Here is a 22,835-nt window from a genome sequence, read left to right as displayed (position 1 = left end):
AATGGAGTCACAGGAATGGCAGCTCAGATAAGGAGGCACCCATGCAAAAAGTCATGTGAAGGGGTCGTGGCACTTAGATGACCAGTGGTCAGCTGTAATTGTGACCATAATGGTGAGAAGGGGGTGTGGCACTTGGATCACCAGTGGTCAGCTGTAATTGTGACCATAATGGTGAAAAGGGGGCATGGCACTTGGATCCCAAGTGGTCAGCTGTAATTGTGACCATAATGGTGAAAAGGGGGTGTGGCACTTGGATCACCAGTGGTCAGCTGTAATTGTGACCATAATGGTGAAAAGGGGGTGTGGCACTTGGATCACCAGTGGTCTCTTGTAATTGTGACCGCAATGGTGAGAAGGGGGCGTGGCACACGACAAGCAAGTGGTCAGCCAAGAAAGGTGGTTGTGTTAGTGGTATGTGAAGGTTATAAATCAAATATGATTCATAATCTGTGTCATGTTAAAAACAGATAGATATCTATCCACAGTATTGTTGACATTGTAGTCACAATTGTGTTTGAAAATAAACAACATGGGTTGTAGTGAAAATGCAGCTAATATACAGAATAACCGTATTTATTGTACAATTGCTGAGGTAGATTTCCAAACAGATAAGGTATGCAGGTAAACTGCATCCTGCTGGTAATCAGAATAAACATTTTACACCTATTGTATAGTTCGGCTTTCCCATGTGAGTACAATGGTATAAAAAAGGGGGCGTTTCCCCAAGGTCACATGGTCATCTGGCCCATGTAAAGTACAATGATATATAGAAAGAGGCGACTCCCTGAGGTCCTGATTATCTGGCTGAGAATTTGACCTCATGGAGTGACCACAATCAGCTTACCTGTGACAGCCATGTGTGCTGCGGATTAGCACGTACCTTGCCTCATTATGTTACAATGTTGGTGTGTACTTTAAAAGTTGAAAATGGAGGACAATAAGAACAGTTGATGATGAATATTCTTATTAACCCCTGTTGACCTACTTATCTATTGGTCCCTTTCAACATGCAGTCAACATAAGGCCACACCACTTTATTTCCTTGTTTACAGACAAGCCTTCCCACAGTTTGTATCCTGCCTCTTACCATACTAGGGCTGGTGGGGTAGCCTAGTGGTTAGAGTATTCATTTGTCATCCTGAAAGGTGGGGTGAAATGGGGTTTAACGTCGAGTCCAAGATGATTGCACTTGTATCGCTGTGTGCGAGCGTGCACATACACTTGTACTAGTCAGGACTAATGCAGATTTTATAGTGCTAGCCCACTGAGATACCATGCTGTAGTTTTAACATGAATACTCCACTCAGACGCTGTATACTGACTCCAAACCAACTAGTCCTTGTTTTAGCCCCTTATTGCCAAGCACCAGGCAGGGTAACAACAAGTACCATCTTTTAACTTCTTTTGGTATGATGCGGCTGGGATTGAACCCCAGTCTTGCTGCTCTCCGGGCGTAGTTTCTACCACAAGACCTCGGAGGTGGTCCATCTTGAAAGGCCAAGGCTGGGTTCCCCACATGCATGTACAGTATGTGAAGCCTATTGTTGGTGTACCCTCCTGTGATATGGCTGGAATATTGCTAAAAGAAGTGTAGAACCCACCTCACTCATTCTCACCAAGAAGCTCTGAAAAGCCTTCAACTGGCCTGATATGCTTAAACAACCTGGAAGACAAGCCACGTAACACCCATATCATGTCTAGCTGCAGTCAACCAGAAACTGCTGACACAGGTTTTTGTGTTGAAGATACCTCCTCCTCCTCCCTGCCAGGGCAGATAGTCACCCGAAGCTCTGTGCCTTCTACATTATTACCAACTCCAGGCTATGATAAGAAACAGCTGGTGAACCTGGCCTGGCATCCAGTACAGTCTCCACACCGGCGTAATCATAAAAAGCAATTTAATCCTGTTTATCTTGTGTAGTAGGCTGGTGATTAGGCAATGCTGGCTTCTTTCGTCCTCTTTGTTGATTGTTTTCATATGAAATAAAACACACGGGCTTTAGGTTTTGGTTTTGATAGATTGTGATGGTGTAATCAGACTAAGTGTGTGCGACACAAAGAAAATACATGATTGACAGAACATTACCATGATTACAGGAACATGCAATGCTTTGTAACAGTGGTGCAGTGGAGGTTTGAGCTTTGGCCTTCAGTACCCTGTGTTGTATGAACTGACTAATTTGGCATGCTTGCCATAAAAGGCGACTATGCTTGTCGTAAGAGGTGACTAACGGTATCAGACTCACTGACTTGGTTCATGCATGTCATCGTATTCCAATGGCGTAGATTGATGCTGATGATGTCAATCACTGGATTGTCTGGTCCAGACTCTTATTTACAGACCGCCGTCATGTAGCTGGAATATTGCTGAGTGAGGTGTTAAACAACAAACAAAAAGGACTATTTTGGAGATTGGGTGATCACAATGGCTGCTACATATGAATATGGGCTGGAGACTTCACTGGGCTGAAGAGGTGTAATCCAGTAAAACATACATTGTGAGTGATCTCAGAGAAACAGGTTTAAGAACTAATTCCATGCCCTCCTTGTCATGAGAGCTGACCTGGCTGAGTGTCAGTATGCCCAGTGGCATGGATTGGTGCTCATGCTATCAACCTCTGGTTTGTCTAACCTTCAGTTTATTACAGACTGGTAGAGGTGTAGTATTGCTATCTGTACCATGCAATAACTTTCACTTACTGACTCAGTCACTGCTCCTGCTTAGCAATAAATGTGTTAAGTATGTGAGGACAATTAAACACTGGCTGATTGTTCATACCAAAGTTTGTAATAATACAGACATGGTCAAGCACTTGTCTATTACCCTATGACTTGACCCTATGCAGCGGTAGAAACTAACAGTTTTCGTCCACTAGTCCTAATAATGATTACATCTAGCAAAACCCTTAAAAAGGGCAAGTTTGTACTAGTCCTTATGATACCTTAACTATTGGGCAGTTAGTCAAGGCCAATTTCTCACACTGCTATGACAGTGACTAAGTAACATTCCATCTTGCATCTAATCATCAATAGGATCTTTATTCTTCCTGGAATGGCTTTGACCCAAAGGAATGACACAGACAGTCCTTCTATACTGACATCTCACCTGTGAAGGTGTAACCAGTATCTATAGCTGCCCCAGTGTGTTTATCTCGTTCCTAGCTGGCTTCATCTATGGCAACTCTGCATGATCCTACCCACCTACCTGTGTAAAGTTGTGTTTCCTGGCAACTGTCCGGAGGTGTGGGTGGGGCTGTGTATTACCCCCTCCCTCCCTCCCTCCCTCCCTCCCAGGTGGATGACATCCCCTCTATATACCTGACAGTCAGGTAGGGACTCCAGCTCTTTCCATCCTGTAGTCTTTTATCTCAACAGCTCTTGTCGGGTCTGAAGAAAATCCGTTTAGCCATGTGATGCTGGTTTGGGGAAAACAGGTCTTATTTTACGTGGAAGGAATACTTCAGCCATGGCATGCTGGTTTTGGGGAAAACAGGTCTTATTTTACATGGAAGGAATACTCCAGCCATGGCATGCTGGTTTTGGGGAAAACAGGTCTTATTTTTCATGGAAGGAAGACTTCAGCAAAGGCATGCTGGTTTTGGGGAAAACAGGTCTTATTTTACATGGAAGGAAGACTTCAGCAAAGGCATGCTGGTTTGGGGGAAAACAGGTCTTACTTTACAGGAAGGGAATACTCCAGCCATGTGATGCTGGTTTGGGGGAAAACAGGTCTTATTTTACATGGAAGGAATACTGCAGCCATGTGATGCTGGTTTTGGGGAAAACTTTACAGTGAAGACCAAAATGGTCCTACTTTAACAACAAACATTACATAAGTAAACAGCTGGTGGCTATTGTAACTAATCCGTGGGTTTGTGTTTCAGGTTTACGTGGTCGCGGGCGTTTGTGGACATGGTGAAGGAGCTGCATGACATCGCGGGCCAGCATGAGATGGTGGCTGAGAACCTGCAGGGCACCGTCTTTAAAGACCTGCAGGCTCTCATTGGGGAGCTCAGACAGGAGAGGAAAAGGGTGATTGCTTGTTTCAGACTCAGTCTTAATAGGGGCCTGGGGTAGCCAAGTGGTTAAGCATTGGCTCGTCATGTCGCAAGCACAGGTTTGATTCCCTAGATGGGTGTGATGTGGGTTTCTGGTTACCACCACCATGATATCGCTGGAATATTGCTAAGTGTGGCGTAAAACCAGTCTTAATCATAACACACCAAATTTTGTATTTTAAAGTGAAGCTGGATGCAATGCAAATTAAGAAGTTAGAATGTCTGGTTGATCATTGGTTAATTTACCCCCAAAATCCTTTTTAAGTTGTTTTATTGACAGATGCACACATTAAAAGATGTTTAAAAATAGACTATTGTTTTCATGCTTTTACAAAACTCATAGAAACCCTATTGTTTATAATTGATACATATAAAGAGGTGTCATATAGACATTAGTTATAGATTTCCAAATGGTGGAGAGATCCATCCCTTACAGGCCTACTTCCCAACCTACAGGGATCAACCAAACTATAGGATATGTACACACTTAATATAGAAATGGCCACACATTTACAAACAGGACACAATCCCCATAAAGCGTGTGTGATAATGATTAAAATCTGCCACGTTTTCATGTCTTAGCTCCTGTGGGGTGTTCATGGATGTGTGTTTATCATTTCAGCATTTACATGAAGGAACAAGGATTCAAGATTCACTTAAACAGTCATACCAACAGTTAGATAAGGTGAGATGCATGGCCGTGACTTCTCTGTTGGGAGTTACCAACAGGTTGGGACACCTGAGCAAGGGGAGACAATTGGGAGTACTGTTAGATACCAACTTGTAGAATAAGTACAAGGCTATGCAAGCTCTATTTTCTTAGGTGTTTGTATCAATTACATATGCCATGTGGTTGCCTGCTTCCGTGTTCTTGAACAAAGAGAGGTAACGCTCAAGACTGTGTGCCAGCTATCACAGTTTCAGCGGTAGACACTACACTACTTGAATTGATGTTTGTGCAGAGGAGACCCGTGAAGATCCGGGGTAGAATAGGTCTTCAGCAACCCATGCTTGCCGTAAGAGGCGACTATGATTATCGGAAGAGGCGACTAACGGGATCGGGTGGTCAAGCTCTCTGACTTGGTTGATGCATGTCATTGTATCCCAATTGCATGGATCGATATTCATGATTTCAATCACTGGATTGTCTGTTCATTTAGCTGGAATATTGCTGTGTGTGGCGTTAAACAACAAACAAACAAACAAAAATTGTTCAGAGGAATTTGTTTTAAACAACTGATCAGAGTAATTACATTGCATGCAAATATGACATCCGGCATTTCTTGAAAGTAATTAATGCTTTCAAATTGTAGTAAAAATAAATATGACATGGTCATTTTTGTATTGATTGTATATTCTCAAGTGAAGAAATGTAGATTGATGCAATATCTCTGAGTTAAAGGTATGTTGTGTACTGTTTCTGAGGTATAAGAATAACTTTACATGGTGTTGACATTATTTCTACACCTTTCAGTCAAAACGACAGTACGAAAGGGCTTTCAAAGACAGTGAAAAGGCTCTAGACAATTACAGGAAGGCTGATGCAGACATCAATCTGTCCCGAGCTGAAGTGGAAAAGGTAATTATCACCCTGTGTGTCAGTCTTGTTTGAGTAGAGCTTGACTTCAGTACTGGGCTATGTATGTGGGAAGAGCTAGTGTAGTGAGAGAATGATCTTCCTGTCACAGGAAGGCTCCAGGTTTGTTCCTCAAATGGAACATAGGTAAAAGTGTTATGTATATACTATTATCAGCTGAAAGTTGTGAAAATTTCAGACTAGGAGGTTGAGAGTATTTGGCACGGACTGCAGTAGGACTTTTACCATTTCAAGTTTCACCATGCTTGGACTCCCATGTTTTATTTCTTAACTTTGCAGCATCGAATTGTGATGAATACGAAGGCTTCTCAATGTGAGGATTGCAAAAACGAGTACGCTGCCCAGCTCCAGCAGACCAATGCTCATCAGAGAGAGTATTATTCCACCGGCATGCCACAAGTATTTCAGGTAGTACACCCGTCTTCATCATTCACAACATACCGTGAACTACAGTCATAACCAACTCAAAGGGACCACTTATTTGAGTTTGTTATAACCGTAGTTTGTTATAAGCATGTATGCAGCATATACAGCTTAGGGACAGGACAAAAAAACTAACTGTTCGTTATATCCGTCAGTTGGTTATAAACGTCTTGGTTATAAATGTAGTTTACTGTATGCAATTTGTTTGAGCAAGGACCTTTTGTAGCTCACCTGGCAGCCTGTTCACAGTCCTGTTACTAAGATTGTCATAAATGTCTCATTGTGAAAAAGATCTTATCTAAGCCCATTCTTGAAGCTGTCTTAGTGCTACGTTTCTTGAAGCTGTCTTAGTGCTAAGTTTCTTGAAGCTGTCTTAGTGCTATGTTTCTTGAAGCTGTCTTAGTGCTACGTTTCTTGAATCTGTCTTAGTGCTAAGTTATCTTAAGTTTATTACCAAAATTATAACAGTCATGCGCAATTAAGTAAACAATGACTTGCGCATGCGTGTGATGTCCCATTAATCTTTTCTTGAAACTACACCCGCTATTGTTTATGTCAACCTGACCGACCAATCAGATTAACTCTTGAAAAGGTAAGAATTTATGGCCTACCCTTGCCCTAAGCAAGCTAACCCTAAGGACCGAAAAGATATGTTGGATCGTAAAAATGTGTTAGTTTCCCTAAAACCGAAAAGGGGTGTTTGATCGTAAAGATGTGTAAGTTTCCCTAAGACCGAAAAGGGGTGTTGAAGGATCGTGAAGCGAGAGTCACTGGAGTAGTATTGCGAGACAGCGGTCACACTATAGCGCAGTAATTGAGCGAGATGGTAGAGATCAGCCTGCACCCGGTAAACTGCATCGTCCCTTTGACCATGAGTACAACGTATGAAATATAGTGAATTGAGTGATCTCCTTATCAACTATGTACAGCTGGATGACTCTCTGTTTGAAAAGTCTATGAAAGAATATTCCTTTACGAATGATGTTGAAAATGTTTAAGGGCCAGCACATTTAAAAATGGTAACTCGGGTACCCGGGTCGAGGGGGTAACGAGTAGGACCCGGGTACCCAGGGGACAACCCAGACTTGTGGTTAGTCACGTGATGTATTGTTTAAAGACAAAAATTATCTAAAACTCTATGGTTACGCTACAAGTCACTAATGTTCGCATTTCTTTCTGACTATGCACCCATTCTTTCGGACTATTGTTGAATAAAGATATAACTTAAGTCAACTTTATTGTATACATGACCAGATTGTTTGATACCTGTATCTAAATACGTTTTGCCAATTGGACATTTTGTACCTGTCTCTTGAGACCCACAGTGGGTACCCGGGTAGTAGAGGGGTGGGTACCCGGGTAATAGAGGGGTGGGTACCAAGGTAATAGAGGGGTGGGTACCCGGGTAATAGAGGGGTGGGTACCCGGGTAGTAGAGGGGTGGGTACCCGGGTAATAGAGGGGTGGGTACCCGGGTAGTAGAGGGGTGGGTACCCGGGTAATAGAGGGGTGGGTACCAAGGTAATAGAGGGGTGGGTACCCGGGTAGTAGAGGGGTGGGTACCCGGGTAATAGAGGGGTGGGTACCCGGGTAATAGAGGGGTGGGTACCCGGGTAATAGAGGGGTGGGTACCCGGGAAATAGAGGGGTGGGTACCCGGGTAGTAGAGGGGTGGGTACCCGGGTAGTAGAGGGGTGGGTACCCGGGTAGTAGAGGGGTGGGTACCCGGGTAATAAAGGGGTGGGTACCCGGGTAGTAGAGGGGTGGGTACCTGGGTAGTAGAGGGGTGGGTACCCGGGTAATAGGGGGGTGGGTACCCGGGGAGTAAATTTGGACTTGTTCCAGTCCTATTCGACCCAAACATTTTTGATGAAGCAGGGAGACATACACTTGCAATATCAATTACAAAACACAACCAGTCCAACAGAAGCTTTTACTGCTATCACACCGAGTTCCCAGAGATTAAGTAGTGATAGATGAAGCCTTCATTTATCAAGGGAGGGCACTTGTGGCCCAGTCGTCTCAGGCACCGCAATTCACTGTGCAGAATTGCGTCCCTTGGACTCGCTAGAAACCTATGTTTGTGGGTTCGAATCCCGGTTTGCCCCAATTATGTTTCTAGGTTTGGCAGCACCATACCCATGCTTGTGGGTTTCACCAAAGTGGTAAACGCCTGATACCTGCATCACTTTGGGCTTTCCTCCCATATTAAGCTGACACGCCATGATATAACTGGAATACTGTTAAAAGCGGTGTTAAACCCAACTCACTCACTCACTCACTCACTCACTCACTCACTCATTTATCAAGGAAAGTATCAGCTTGTAAAACATGTTTGCGACTATATGTCATACACCATTTGAAAGGTCTAATCCTACTGTATATAAAAATGAAAGTTATGTCATGTTTATCACATTACTTTAAAAATACTTAATTAATAATTACTTAAATAAAATATCAGCCCAAGAACAAATCTGTCGGACTTCAGCAACCCATGCTTGCCGTAAAAGGCGACTATGCTTGTCGTAAGAGGCGACTAACAGGATCGGGTGGTCAGGCTCACTGACTTAGTTGATGCATGTCATCATATCTCAGTTGTGGGGATCGATGCTCATGATATCAATCACTGGATTGTCTGGTCCAGACTCGATTATTTACAGACCGCCGTCATATAGCTGGAATATTGCTGAGTGTGGCGTTAAACAACAAACAGATCAAATCTAAAATCTTAATCAACTTTTTATGTCATATTACCCTTTCATCTTTTTACAAGTACAAGCTTATTTTTGTGTGTTTCAGGGTTTACAAGATATGGACGAGAAGCGAATCAACCGCCTCCAGTCAGCTATAGGTCAGAGTGCAGAGGCTGACAGGAATGTCATCCCCATCATCAACACCTGCATCGACGGCATGCAGAAGGCTGCAGCAGCCATAAATGCAAAAGAAGTGAGACCTCAATACAACCATGCACAATTGTTTAATGTCTGAATGTAGTGTTGAATATTGCTAGTAGAGAAGTATATATTTATGCTTACCAGGAAGTAGATGACAGAGTTAGAGTCTTTGTTCGTTTGTTTGTTTGTTTGTTTGTTTGTTTGTTGTTTAACCCCGCACTCAGCAATACTCCAGCTGTATGGCGGCGGTCTGTAAATAATTGAGTCCAGACCAGACAATCCCCCCCCCACACACACACACACACACACACACACACACACACACACACACTCACACACACTTGTACGTCGCTATTTAAGTGCTATACTTTTGGACATGGCGTTCACTCCATTTCATCGGACCTCATCTTATGTTTTCAGGATTCAAAGATGGTTATCGAGAGGCACAAGTCAGGGTTTCAGGTCCCCAGTGACATTCCATTCGAAGATCTGAGCAACATGCAGGCCACCGAAAACTCGAACCACTCCACACCCAAATCAGCGCCTTCAGACATGAAAAATACCTATAAGACATCCACTGTTTCTGGCAAGAGTCGGAAACGAGGGGGAATATTTGGTTTATTTCAGTCATCAAAGGTAGGTCATGTTCAGATTGTTGGTCTCTCTACTAACATATTGGTCATTTTGGATTAGAATATTAATAGGAGTGTGCACTGTTCTTTTAGGAAGCACATGTACTACCAACCGAACATAAGGGAACGATGCACTTTGCTTTGTCTGTCATACAGACCTGAAAACAAATTGATCCCATACAGCCCATGCTGGTCTGTAATATTTGGCAAGTCTAGATTACTGCAGTTTCTCAAAATGAAGTCCCTGGGCTCCTTTTTGTTGTATTTTATTAAGAGGATAATTTATCTGTAAAATATTTTCATTTCAGAGACTAGATGTTAGTCCACATTTTATTGTAATCCTTTAGGTAAACTAGACTCAGAAATTCTTTTAAATGTAATGACTGTGACATCTCATCTCACATGTCCACTGATTTTGCTGGTGTTTTCCAAGCTTTATTTCATGTTGGCTCATCTAGACTTAAAGAAACTTTTGAAGTGAATAGGGCATCCTACATATCTGTTTCAAATCCTGTGTTTGAACCTTTGACCAAAAGACCTACATAATACAATATCCTACCGTTGCCAGCCCCCTTTTATTTCACAGATGTAATTGATCAGTAAGTATTCAGTCTCAAGCTGTGTGTGTGAACTCACAAAATGTTAGCAGGTGGTACACTATGAGGAACTTTAAGAACGCCAAAATATTTCGCCCACTTTATTGTTCCCTTACTCTGTGTTGGTAGTACTGCTAGATTGTAAGATGTGTTTTTGACTATTGTAGGGCAAGGTATTATTGTCAGTAGATGTGATTTACCAGGGAGGGAATTCGTTCTGTTTACAATGAATCAACGTTTGTCTTACTTTAAGAAAAAGACAAGATGTTTATCCATACTATAGCAAATCTTCTTTATTCCTAATATTCTTAACTATGTGTAGGCAGCCATATGCCACTAACCCAAGCTAGAGTGTTTGTTGCATTGGCAGATAGGCTAGATTATAATACAGCTTTCACTGTAGAGACTGTGTGGTATGCACTCGGATGTATTTCACAACCTCTTGCATATGGTCATCTGACCTACTGTATCATGTGTAAAGTGAATATTTATCATGCACTTCATTGTACGGTCTACTCTAGGTGTTACTTTTGCAGATTCTTTTTTTAATTTTTTTAAAAGGTTTTTATTTAAACATTTGGGGCGTAATGGAGTCATTCCTACAGATATGTTGTGCTCAGTTGTTTTTACCATTATTCCCAATTTGTAATTATAAATATGTGGAATTTGTTTGTTTTCTAAAGATGATTTGTCTTCTTAAACATTGACTGAACATTTTCATTAACTGTTGCTGCAGAAATCTCAGGTCTGTTTGATGGCAGTTAGACTAGATGTTGGATGTCAGTGAAGCTCCTGTGTTAGATCAGTTGTCAGACATGTTTCATCTTGCCTCATCGTCGGCTTCATCCTTCAAGGGCACATAACGTTCATCACATCAATTCACGTGTATTCACATGTATTCTCATGTTTCATGTAGCAGACCTTTCACCGTAGTTCATTTTCATGAATTGCATACATCTTTCCTGACAACTGATTTAACTCAAGAGACGTATTAATGTTATGACGCTTCCAATTTTTCGTCAGGATATATTCTTTTCGATTTGAGTGCTTGGTGTCTGACTGTTGACTCAATTTGTTTGTAGGTTTCTCTTCAATGTATTTGTGTGAGTGTTAACAACCAACAGAATTTCTCGGGAGAATTTTGTACCAAAGTTTTATTTTCTAGCCAGCCGTTATTATTTGTTTTTCCTCATGTTAAAGATCATTGGATTATTGGTATGTAAAGAATGCAGTCCTGTTTTCCATCCTGCATTATAGTTTCCCCTGAGTTTCCTGTCTAGTACCCAGTCCTATGTTTTCAGCATGGCATGAGTAGGTGTGTGAGTAGTTGTGCTGCAAGCAGTTTGACAGCGTCGGCCAGATGGGGAGGACACCTTGTGTTCCATGTAGTTTTGTAGCATCCGAATAATGTCACATTACTTTAATTTTATGAATGCGTTTTTAAAAGCTATATGGAAAGATAGCTGAGGTAAGTGTATCTCTGTGCTGCCTTGATATTGACATGTCGCTATGCACAGCTACGGGCTGTCCCATCATGTTTACCTAATAGATTCCCGATTTGGAACATCGGCACTAACAACCCTGCCGTATGTACATGAATCATAACCCCATGAAGACCACAAGACAATTTGCTTCCTAATAGATTTGCCTTCAAATATGTGTACATCTATTTTCCATCATGCAGCTTTCCATGTACTTACCGGGTATGGATCCTCGAGAAGGTACAGATTTATGGCTGTCATCGTATGAGAGCTATTGCAGATAAAAAATCTTTACCAGTCCGATTTCCAACTCGATAAGTAAATATATTGTTGCTCCATCTACAATATAAGTACTTGTATGTGAAGACGAGTGTCTCATGAAGTAAATCATGTTGCCTTTGTCGTTAGATCATGACGCTGGCACTTTGCTGAAGCCTATAAAGTACGATGCACATTTGGATCGGGAATCTATTAGGAAAACACTGGCACAGTCAGCAGCTCCGTGTAGCAACAAGTCCAAATCTAAATTGTTTTAAGGGAGCAGCACTGAGATAGGGTTACTACAGCGATATGGTAAACCACAGGTAATAAGTCAACAATTAAAGTTCTGAAATGGAGCCCTTTTATGAAGTCAATAAGTCCATGGAACACTAGAGGTAGCTGCTGATCATGGCATAATGCTGGGTATCTTTGTCAAGGTGCATGGTCAGATTGCTTCCAGGTATTGTTTTGTTAATTTTGTTCTTTTGTGCGTCACTGTTTACATTGCTTTTTTCCAGGACAAAGATTTATTACAATAGAATTTTACATTTCTCATTTGTTTGGAAGTATGACGAACTGAGGTGATGGTTGGCACAGTTTTATTAGAAACCTCACCTTCTTCAGCACGTTTTCCAGGCCTACTTGGAATCAAGTTGGATGATTTCATCAACACCCAGAAAGTATCTCGATGCGTTAATTATTATTTGACTTGGTGAAAAAATTCAAAATTAATCCATCTTCTTTAACGATAATGTATCCCAACTTGGTACAATGTGCGTACATGTTTCTATGAATTGCAACTTCGGTCTGATATGAAGAGTGGTTGGTTTTAGTTTGGGTAGCTTCATACAGAGAGGGTTGAATCCATATAAGCATAGAGCGCTAGAGATGCTCATCCAAGCTAGATACTTCGGAACTGAAGGCTATGTGTGTATTTATTTTGTTTCTAGCTGTTATCGCAGTTACCCACAATCTCTACCACGGTAAATATGTCGCCCACCTCGTATGTCTGTGTCACTGTCCGTCGTCCGTCAGTCTCTCTCACTGGATCTACTGCACTATGTCATAGACAGACCATGCATTACAGCCACAGACAATCACTCTACACAGTACTCCTATGTTTGCTCTCAGAAACTAGGTGTTCCTATGTTGGAATGCAGGAAATACGTTCCCTTTAAATTCTGAATTTCTTGTCTTTAAAAAGTTATAATTTAGATTTCAAGTTGAAAAATAGCTATCCAAAGTTTCATAAGTATCATCCAAATTCACAAAAACATCACTTCTGGTAAACTTAAGATGTCACCATGACAACCTGTCATGTTTAAGTGTGATAACTGTTCGTTCTGATAGGACAGTGTCCACTTTCTTAGCAACCCACATCTTTTTTTAAACCAATTTCTAAAACGTAATCCCTGTGCCCTGTAACAAACAACTTTTACACCATTTCGAAATTATTATTTTTTATATCCCAGTAACATTTTGCATATATTTAATACTAACATAGCTTAAAGTATGGAATATATTGCAATCACATCACAGATGTATGCAACTTGTCACAGATGTATGCAATGTGTCAAATATGTATGCTATGTGTCACACATGTACCCAGTGTATATGAAGGTTTCATCCAGGTATGCCGTGTCTATGATATCTTGTAGCATCCAGACCCAGGTGTCAGAACAGGCTGAGTAGATGATCATATCAGAATATGGCATTTCAGGAAACATCCCCTGCTCCCCTGAATCCCAAATCCCCTCTCATTTTTCAGTCGGTCTCATTTGTTCACCCCTGAATCCGAAAGACTACTTAACACAATTCTTAATATTCACTCTACGAAGGCAGAATCCAGATCGCAGACGAAAAACTTTCAAACTCATTCCTAGCTCATGAAAGGGTATGATTTGAAATTGAATGACTGAGAAAAATATTTTAAAAATAGAATACATACCGGTAAAGGGAATTATTATGTACGTTATATTTTGTTAAATGTTGAATATACGTACCAAATAGATTTTATTTGCGTCCCAAATTCCCTTTAAATAGACCCTTGAATCCCATGTACAAAAGGACGTCTCTTTCTTGACTCCATTATATTGCTACCATTATTGGTATTCATTATGGAGCTGTCAATCCTGGCCTGGGCAGATATGGTTTGATATGATGATCTACTGAGCCTGCATATTACTCAGTTCCTAGAGTTAGCAGATGCAACACACTGTGACAGTTGATTTGGTCATGTCTAGGATTAGTGTAGTCAGTTGTATACACAGTGTTAAACTAGTTAATGAAATGTCATAACTACAGCCTGTTAGTTGTCACTGTGTGGCAAATCTGCTCCACAATGTTTTCTGTTGCCTGTTTTACAAAGCAAATGTCGGAAATTGCACAATGGGCTTTTTCCTGTTTAACGATCACAAGAATTCATTTTTTTTGAGAGCTCTGTGAAGTAAGAATTGTGTTTGCATCCTTTTACTCAGGAAGGAACAAAATGTATTTCCTCTGAATGTGTATAGCATGATGACATTTGCTTTGAAAAATGGCAGCAGAATGACAAGTAATATGATTCCAACTGGGTTAGCCATAGACTTCTGGATCTGTGGTATATACTGTGAATCTACCACCCTGTCTGGTGTATATATACAAGGGGAAATAATTCATCACACTCTGGCTTCTGAGCAAACAGTCAAGACTGTTGAATCTGTCATCCAGAAATATTTGAAACATGTTCTCAAACAGAAGATTGCACCTCCAACAAATTTCTTTTATCAGTGAAGATAGATGACAGTTTCTTTTCACATAGTTGTCAAGATCCGATGTTTATCAAACATGTAGTGCTATCAAATACGCAAACAACAATGTTTGGCATGGGGCATCTTTGCAGAAGAGTCCCAAGGAAATACATTTATGTTGCAACTGTTTAAAGTGCATGGAATACAATCAAAATTAATCCGGACAGGTGAGTTATGTAGACTTGTGATGCTGTATCTTGTTTGAAAACAGGATTTTCAGAGAGGAACAAATCTTATATACGTTGAAAAAACAGCTTCAGCATCTGATTTTCACTTGTGGGCTATTGTTTAAGAACATATTTCTCCCTTGTACAACACCAGATGGGGATATAAAACGTGGGATGGTCTGGGAAATTTTCTTAATCATTGTCAAAGAGCACTTTAACAAACAGCACAGCATAATGATTGGGAGAGTTTCACAGAGGGCATGCCCAGGTTACAAATTGACAACTTGTAGTCCTAGATGTACTTCCTTCAGTATGTAACCATGGTAACTGTCTTAGAGAACATGTAGCGACTCTGTGATGTCATCAAGAAAGATGCATGTCTATCTATTGTATATAACAGGAAATTGTTTCATCAAAGCAGTGTTGGTACAGAAATATGGACATCTATCTATGGAGAGAAATATTCGAGAAAGTTAACTCAAATTTGCTACGTAGTGTGACCGTGTGTAAATCTTCATCTCTTTAGATGATACGTCCATTGTCACAAGCAACCAGCCTGAGCACCATGTTTTATATAATTATCTCCCCTTTTGAAAAAGATAGATGCAACTATACTTTTTTTAGAAACAAGGAAGAAAAGCAAACAAACCATCCCATTTAGTTCCATCCTTAGCACTGTTTTGAGTTATTAACCAAATGATTTCTGTTGTACTTAACTACCATGATGACCTTGACCTTTGGATGTTGGTGGCCGGGAACTCTAATTACCATCAGTGTTGTTCTAACATGACACTGTTACTAATACAACATGGCTGTGCCCTGGAGGGGCCCAAATGTATGACACCATGTAAAGTTATTTCTTGTGGCTGCGATTTGATTCAGAATTCAACCCTGTCAAGATCCGGGTTAAAATTGGTCTTCAGCAACCCATGCTCGCCGCAAGAGGCCACTATCAGGTTCAGATGGTCAGGCTTGTTGACTTGGTTGATGTATCCCATTTGTGTAGATGGATGCTCATGATGTCATGACTGGATTTTCTGGTCCAGACTCTATGAGGTGGAATATTGCTGAGTGTGGGGTTTGACAGCAAGCAAACAAATGACATGTCCACGGAGTGATGTTGAAGTGGATCTCCATTGATACCCATTGATACCCTCTGACATGTCGGTGGGGATTCCAAGTATCTGATGTTTGTCTTAAGCACTTCTAAACCTGGGATCTTTCTGATACTATGGCTCTAGCTGGCGTGGATATTTGCTCATACTGTCAACCACTGGTTTTCCTGTGTGAAATTCAGTTACTGTATGTTGCCATATAGCTGAAATACTTCAGCGAAAACAACATTCACTCTCTCACTCACTCTGAAATGTGCAAATGCTTCATTAAACTCTAAAGTTTGATGTGAGGTGAAATGGGGTTTAGCATCGTGTTCAAGATTGTTTTACTTATATCAACGTACATGCATGAGTGTGAATGGCTGCTTGTACTACTAGTCCAGATTAAAACTGGTTTTATGGTGCCCGCCCACTGAGATACCATGCCACAGTATAACATGGATACTCCACTCAGACACAGTGTACAGACTGAGCTGACTAGTCCTTGTTTTATTCCCTTGATGAAGAGAACCAGGCAAGGCAACAACAAGTACCATTTTTGGTATGACATGGCCAAGGACGCGAACCATTGACTTTCCATTCTCCAGGCGGACGCTCTGTCCACTAGGCCACGGGGCAGTCATAAAGTCAGAATACAAACCACAGTTGACAAATATTCTTGTGTAAATGTTAATTTGACTTAACATGCAACTATACATTAATGTCCACGAGGATGGATTAATGTCTTGATAACATGGTGCTCTGTAATATGGAAGACTACAGTTTACTTGACAAATAACGAAATCAATTTGTATTACATGAAGTTCAGGCCATGAATTCTAAGCGAGAACAGTATGTGACAACTATTTGGTACGACTTTGTTTACAAGGTGCAATTAGAGAGTGAGTATTGTTATTGTGCCAGAAGCTGTAAATCAAGCCATGTGGTCATCGGAGTGTTGCTGCACAATATCAACACTTGACTTCACAAGTAGGCGGGTCAGGTTGACTTCCTCAACCCTGTCCTCACACTGGTGTAAGAGGCTACTTAACATTCCCTGCGTTCTCACCAGTGTTTTCTGCATGTTGTCCATAACAGAACATTACATTGTCCTTAGGCTCGCAGTGGGTTTTTTTTGCCTGGAATTATTTTTTGTTGATTTAATGTGTTACATTTGCAGGATATGCTTTACTTTTCCTAAGCAAGTGTCCAGGTTTGATATTTGATGGACTGAGGCACCATTCACTGGACATTTAATCAATGCCTGGGATATTTATTTACATTTTTGCTGTGCTCAGTAAATGCTCTTTATGATCTACTGATTAATTTAACTGACCGGTGGAGATCCGGGGTAGAATAGGTCTTCAGCAACCCATTCTTGCCCTAAACGGCAACTATGCTTGTCATAAGAGGTGACTAACGGGATCGGGTGGTCAGGCTCGCTGACTTGGTTGATGGATGTCATCGTATCCCAACTGCATGGATTGATGCTTGTGATGTCAATCACTGGATTGTCTGGTCCAGACTTGATTATTTACAGATCGCTGTCATATAGCTGGAATATTGCTGAGTGCGGTCTTAAACAACAAACAGAACAAAAAGATTAATTTAAGTATTTCATCTGATAACATTTTGTAATGAAACAGTATAGACAGCTTAATCGCTGTCTCGTGCTTACAAATGAGTAAGTGGAATACCAAAACGGTTTTAGGTGGTTATAAACAGCAGTGGTAGAAATTGCATGCTGTGGTATGCTTTGGTATTGCATGCGTGCATGTTATGGGTTATCAGTGGTAGATGCTAGTATGAGGTCCCTTGACCTCGTTGTGGCATTGTCATTAATACAGTTGTCCTTTAGGAATGATGATGGTGATGATGATGTGCGGTCATTTCAGTGACATACAGCCATATCATTGTATATGAATTGTGACCTGCCATGAAATTAACATTGAGTAATTTTGTGTAACATGGCATGATCCCACAGATAAAGAACGCAAATTTAGCAGCTTATTTCGCTTTGCTTAATGATCATGTAGAGTATTGTTATGTGAATGACATGCTTTGTGGTAAATACAAAATGTTTTGTTAGAAATGATTTGTTAAAGATACTTGTGACATATCTGCTTGATGGTGGGCGTTTACATGGATATTGACCAGTTTAGAGTGAGATATGACTGGTTTGATTGTCTTCAGGTGGATGACCCAAAGGAAGACTTCAGTGACCTGCCTCCCAATCAGCGTCGGAAGAAGCTGCAGCAGAAGATTGATGCAATCAAGAAGGAAATGGCCAAAGAACAGGCAGAGAGGTACTCTAGGGTTGTGGGAGGGTGGAAGTCCTTGGGGGTAAGACAGACAGAAAGGTACTGTACAGTTGTGGGAGGGTGGTAGTCCCTGGGGGTAAGACAGGCAGATAGGTAATGTAGTGTTGTGGGAGGGTGGTAGTCCTTGGGGGTAAGACAGGCAGAGAGGAACTGTAGGGTTGTGGGAGGGTGGTAGTCCTTGGGGGTAAGACAGACAGAGAGGTAATGTGGGGTTGTGGGAGGGTTGTAGTCCTTGGGGGTAAGACAGACAGAAAGGTACTGTACAGTTGTGGGAGGGTGGTAGTCCTTGGGGGTAAGACAGACAGAGAGGAACTGTAGGGCTGTGGGAGGGTGGTAGTCCTTGGGGGTAAGACAGGCAGAGAGGAACTGTAGGGTTGTGGGAGGGTGGTAGTCCTTGGGGGTAAGACAGACAGAGAGGAACTGTAGGGCTGTGGGAGGGTGGTAGTCCTTGGGGGTAGGACAGGCAGAGAGGTAATGTAGGGTTGTGGGAGGGTGGTAGTCCTTGGGGGTAGGACAGACAGAGGTAATGTAGAGTTAAACTGTTACAGGGATAGCTTTGTTTCAACTTGAGATTATATAGCACTTGCTGTTACAGGGATAGCTTTGTTTCAACTTGAGATTATATAGCACTTGCTGTTACAGGGATAGCTTTGTTTCAACTTGAGATTATATAGGACTTGCTGTTACAGGGATAGCTCTAATTCAGCCTGAGATTATGTGGGACTTGCCTGTACAGGGATAGCTATAGTTCAACTTGAGATTACATGGGACTTGCCTTTACAGGGATACCTTGAGATTACAGTGAAACACTGTTGTGTCAAACTTACTGTTGTCTCGAAGTAAAAGCATTGCCCCTGCATGTTCCTTCTTTATTTATCATTTTCGGTTGTGTGGAACCTCAGTATTGACATAGGTCTCTCAACTCCAACACAACGGTGTTTGACTGTATACATGGCTTGCTGTTACAGGGAAGGCATGTTGAAGATGAAAGATGTTTATGCAAACAACCCGGCTCTAGGAGATCCAAGTACCTTAGATAAGAAAATAGAAGAAAATGCTCAAAAGATAGATGATCTACGGCAAGATCTGCAAAAGTTTGAGGTGAGTGAAAACACGTTGATGCCATTTAATCAATATGATTCCAAGTACAGACACAGGGGGCAGGTGGACACACAGACACGTCAGTTAGATCACTCTCGTCAATCAGTAGGTCCTGAAACATATAACATTATACTGGAGAGTTCTTAAGGATTGTCGTATGAATACTTCCGACAATATGTTTGGAAAATACTGGTGTATATTGGGTTTTTCAAAATCATGCATATTTTCATCTTGTTGGCAAAATGTACATCAGTGACAACTCCAGTTGAAATTATGAAATTAGCATCTGATTCCTGTGATCGAAGAAGCCAAATTATTCACGACCAGCCTCCTGTATAGGATCTGTCTATTTCGTTTGTGTTGTGGCCAGAGTAACATCCAACAAAATGGTGGACTACTACAAAGTTGTCAAAAAACTGCAGGGGAAGTGTGATGTATGTGACCTTTTTTAGTATTTTGTTACAAATTACAAATGAAAGAAGTCATGCAATATATTGTGGTATGTATCGGAATACATGAATCATTATTGCAATTTATGGCTATAGAAAAGGCCAATACCCATCACTACTGACTACGTAAATCTACCTACTGTTTTCGTAGAGATGAATTGCTTGCTGAAATTAGTTGTTTGGATAAACAAGTGTCCGGCAATAATGCGTTTCATGTTCAACATTGTCCCTGAATTATTTCCAGGCTATCGAGGTTCCACGAAAGTCAGCATTCAGCTTACTAGGTAGTGTGGACATATTGAGTGATGAAATGAGTGTTTGTGTTATGTGTTCCAGAATTATCTAGGTGAGGCTGATGGTAAACATCGGCGCCACAGTACGTCTAACGAGTCGCTGTCCCCAAGTGTGTCAGATGGCAGTACCCCAGCCAGTCAACAGCAGGTCTCCGAGCCAGGAACACCAAACCTGCAGCATAATGTGTATGCGTAAGTATATGCTGTCAGTGTCTGTCACATCATGGTTGTTGTTGGGGCACGGGGTGCCCAGTCGTCTAAGGTGCCGCAGTTTGCTGTGGGTTTGAATCCTGGTTCGCCCTGGTAATGTTTCTAGATTTGTAAGCAGCACACCCGAGCTTGTGGGTTTCACCAAAGTGGTAACTTCTGAGACCTGAATCACTTCGGGCTTTCCTCCTGACTTGAAGTGACATCACAAGTGGAATAAGTGACGTCACGACCGGAACCAATACCGGAAGTGACGTCACAGATGACACCTTTATGACCTTTGAGAGACCGGAAATGACATCTAGAAAGGAAATGAAGTCATTTAGACCCGAAATGACCTGCCTCTGCACGTGGAAGAGGTCGTCCAGAGTGCTATTAGGGATACGACTAATGATGTATAGTTGACAGTGAGGAGGACTTCTGATGAAAATCTGATTGTTTGTTTTAGTGTGGTCGCAGCCTGAATACAATATTATGGCAGTGATGTAATAGAGGTAGTATTCCAAGAATTATCAATAATAACAATTGTTTTGATGTTGATACAAATGTTACTCTGAATATTTGCAATGTTCATTTCACATCCATAGAAAACAAACATCAAGCTGAACCTTACATATGATATGTACCTCTGATATTTATGTTTCTGTGTGGAAACTTCACTGTATCGTAATATGAAACTGCCTCCCACTCACTGCTAACGTCTCATACTGACCTTCTGTTTCAGGCCTATTGATGGAGATGAGGAGGGGGAGGATGAGTTTGAAACGTTTCCTATCATCGGAACCTGTCGGGCATTATATCCTTTTGATGGTGAGTTCTACAACTGTAGCAAAGCCCATGCCAACTTTCATCACAACATCCGTACCAAAGTAGCTTGATGCTGATTTATCTTTATGTACACGTGTTGACCATCTGTCATTAGACAGCAGAAAGCACAGTCCTCCTAAATAAGACCGCCTCCATGGTCTTGTTGAAACAGCATCTGCCCGGAGATGTCATACCAATAGACGTTAAAAGAAGGTAGTTGTTTTTATCCTGCCTGACACTCAGCAGTTTGGGGACAAGACAAGGACTGGTTGGCTCAGAGTCAGTATACTGTGTCTGAGTGGAGTGTCCATGTTGAACTGCAGCATGGTTTCTCAGTGGGCTAGCACTATAAGACTGGCAATAGTTCGGACTAATACAGGAAGACACGCACAGGCATGCACCTCGCTATATAAGTGCAATAGTCTTTAACATGACATTAACCCCATTTCACTTTACCTTACCTCTCCCAAATAAACTCACCCTGTTGCTGTGGTTTTCAGGAAGCAGCGAAGGGTCGATCTCCATGCTGGAGAATGAAGAGTTCAACATCATAGAGGCTGACCAGGGCGACGGGTGGACGCGGGTCAAGCGGGACGATACCTCCGAGGGCTTCGTGCCGACATCCTACATAGAGGTCCACCTGTACGATCAGGATCAAGTCTAGCACACCATATAGCATTACTCTAGTTCACAGACCTGAAAGATGTCACTGTCGGTTGTTAAAATGAGATCTCCAGGATGCAAGCTGCTGATTGAGTGTCGTGTTTCATAACCAGGAGAACATTGAGGTGTCTGCAGCGGGCAAATCCCACTAGTGTTTGGAACAGACCGTCTCCATAGTTCCTTCATCAAGCCATGCTAGAAAATGCACCGTCCTGTTTTAACAGACTGAGAGCCGACTTGGAATGTGTGAAAGTACTATCATAAGGTGACAAGGTAACCTAGGTCATCTTTCAGGTGGTCAGTCCACAGCTCCATGCTTGCAATCAGTCAGATGCCTGCGCAGGCCCATCAGGTGATGGAGAAGCCCTAGCTTGCGTTGTCATCGGTTACACAGCTACGTAACATTCACCTTGTGATTGCATCAATTATCAAGCTACATAGATGCATCTTATAACCTTGTACGGGACAGGGTTGCATCAGTTCGTAAGCTAGTAAGATTCACCTTGTGACCTTGTGGGTACAGGAGATGACTGATGATACCTTCCACTGGGCAGTATCTGCCTGAAGCAGCTTCAGCCTCTCCCACTACAGTCCACGGTCCATGATGCTGTGTCACGCCATTGCTGTCCAGTGTCCATCTGCTTCATCTAGTAACTAGGTCAGTCAGATCTATGTAGGGTAGGGTTGATGGTGTCATTACTTCACGTGGTGAGATTACCCATCGGAGTCCAACACTGCATTGAGTTAACCCTGCAACACATCGCCCACCCAGCTTCATCAACATCATGTATAACACCTGCTTCAAATGCTGACCGCAACATCATGGACCCTGAGCAAGACCGAAGAAGGATGCGATTTGATATAAATGTGTTCTGTAGTTTTCTAGAAAGAATGTACGTATACAAGAGTCACACAGTTGTCGAGGAAACGTATTGATAATGGACAAAAGAGGATTGAATGAAGACAGTTGCCTCTTGATGTAGATTTGAATGATGGAGTAAGGT

At 41.7% G+C, this 22,835-nt stretch overlaps 1 protein-coding gene across 1 annotated transcript in view; it reads left to right on the top strand.

Annotated features, from left to right (window-relative positions):
- The window catches only part of LOC139458561 (formin-binding protein 1-like), a 29,488-nt gene extending 7,607 nt beyond the window's left edge, over nucleotides 1-21,881 (top strand). The window contains exons 3-13 of the mRNA XM_071239988.1: nucleotides 3,885-4,032; nucleotides 4,681-4,743; nucleotides 5,533-5,637; nucleotides 5,935-6,097; nucleotides 8,850-9,022; nucleotides 9,391-9,606; nucleotides 18,115-18,296; nucleotides 19,280-19,412; nucleotides 20,198-20,346; nucleotides 21,086-21,171; nucleotides 21,669-21,881. Of these exons, the coding sequence (XP_071096089.1) occupies nucleotides 3,885-4,032; nucleotides 4,681-4,743; nucleotides 5,533-5,637; nucleotides 5,935-6,097; nucleotides 8,850-9,022; nucleotides 9,391-9,606; nucleotides 18,115-18,296; nucleotides 19,280-19,412; nucleotides 20,198-20,346; nucleotides 21,086-21,171; nucleotides 21,669-21,832 (1,582 nt within the window). The 3' untranslated portion in view covers nucleotides 21,833-21,881. The remainder of the gene's footprint in view (nucleotides 1-3,884; nucleotides 4,033-4,680; nucleotides 4,744-5,532; nucleotides 5,638-5,934; nucleotides 6,098-8,849; nucleotides 9,023-9,390; nucleotides 9,607-18,114; nucleotides 18,297-19,279; nucleotides 19,413-20,197; nucleotides 20,347-21,085; nucleotides 21,172-21,668) is intronic.
- The last annotated feature ends 954 nt before the right edge of the window (nucleotides 21,882-22,835 follow it).

Source organism: Haliotis cracherodii, unplaced genomic scaffold, assembly GCF_022045235.1.
Source record: "Haliotis cracherodii isolate W230 unplaced genomic scaffold, xgHalCrac1.p SCAF_13, whole genome shotgun sequence".
NCBI classification, from domain to species: Eukaryota; Metazoa; Mollusca; class Gastropoda; order Lepetellida; family Haliotidae; genus Haliotis; species Haliotis cracherodii.
Note: the sequence above shows the minus strand (reverse complement) of the source record. Positions and strands in the feature narration are given on the sequence as shown.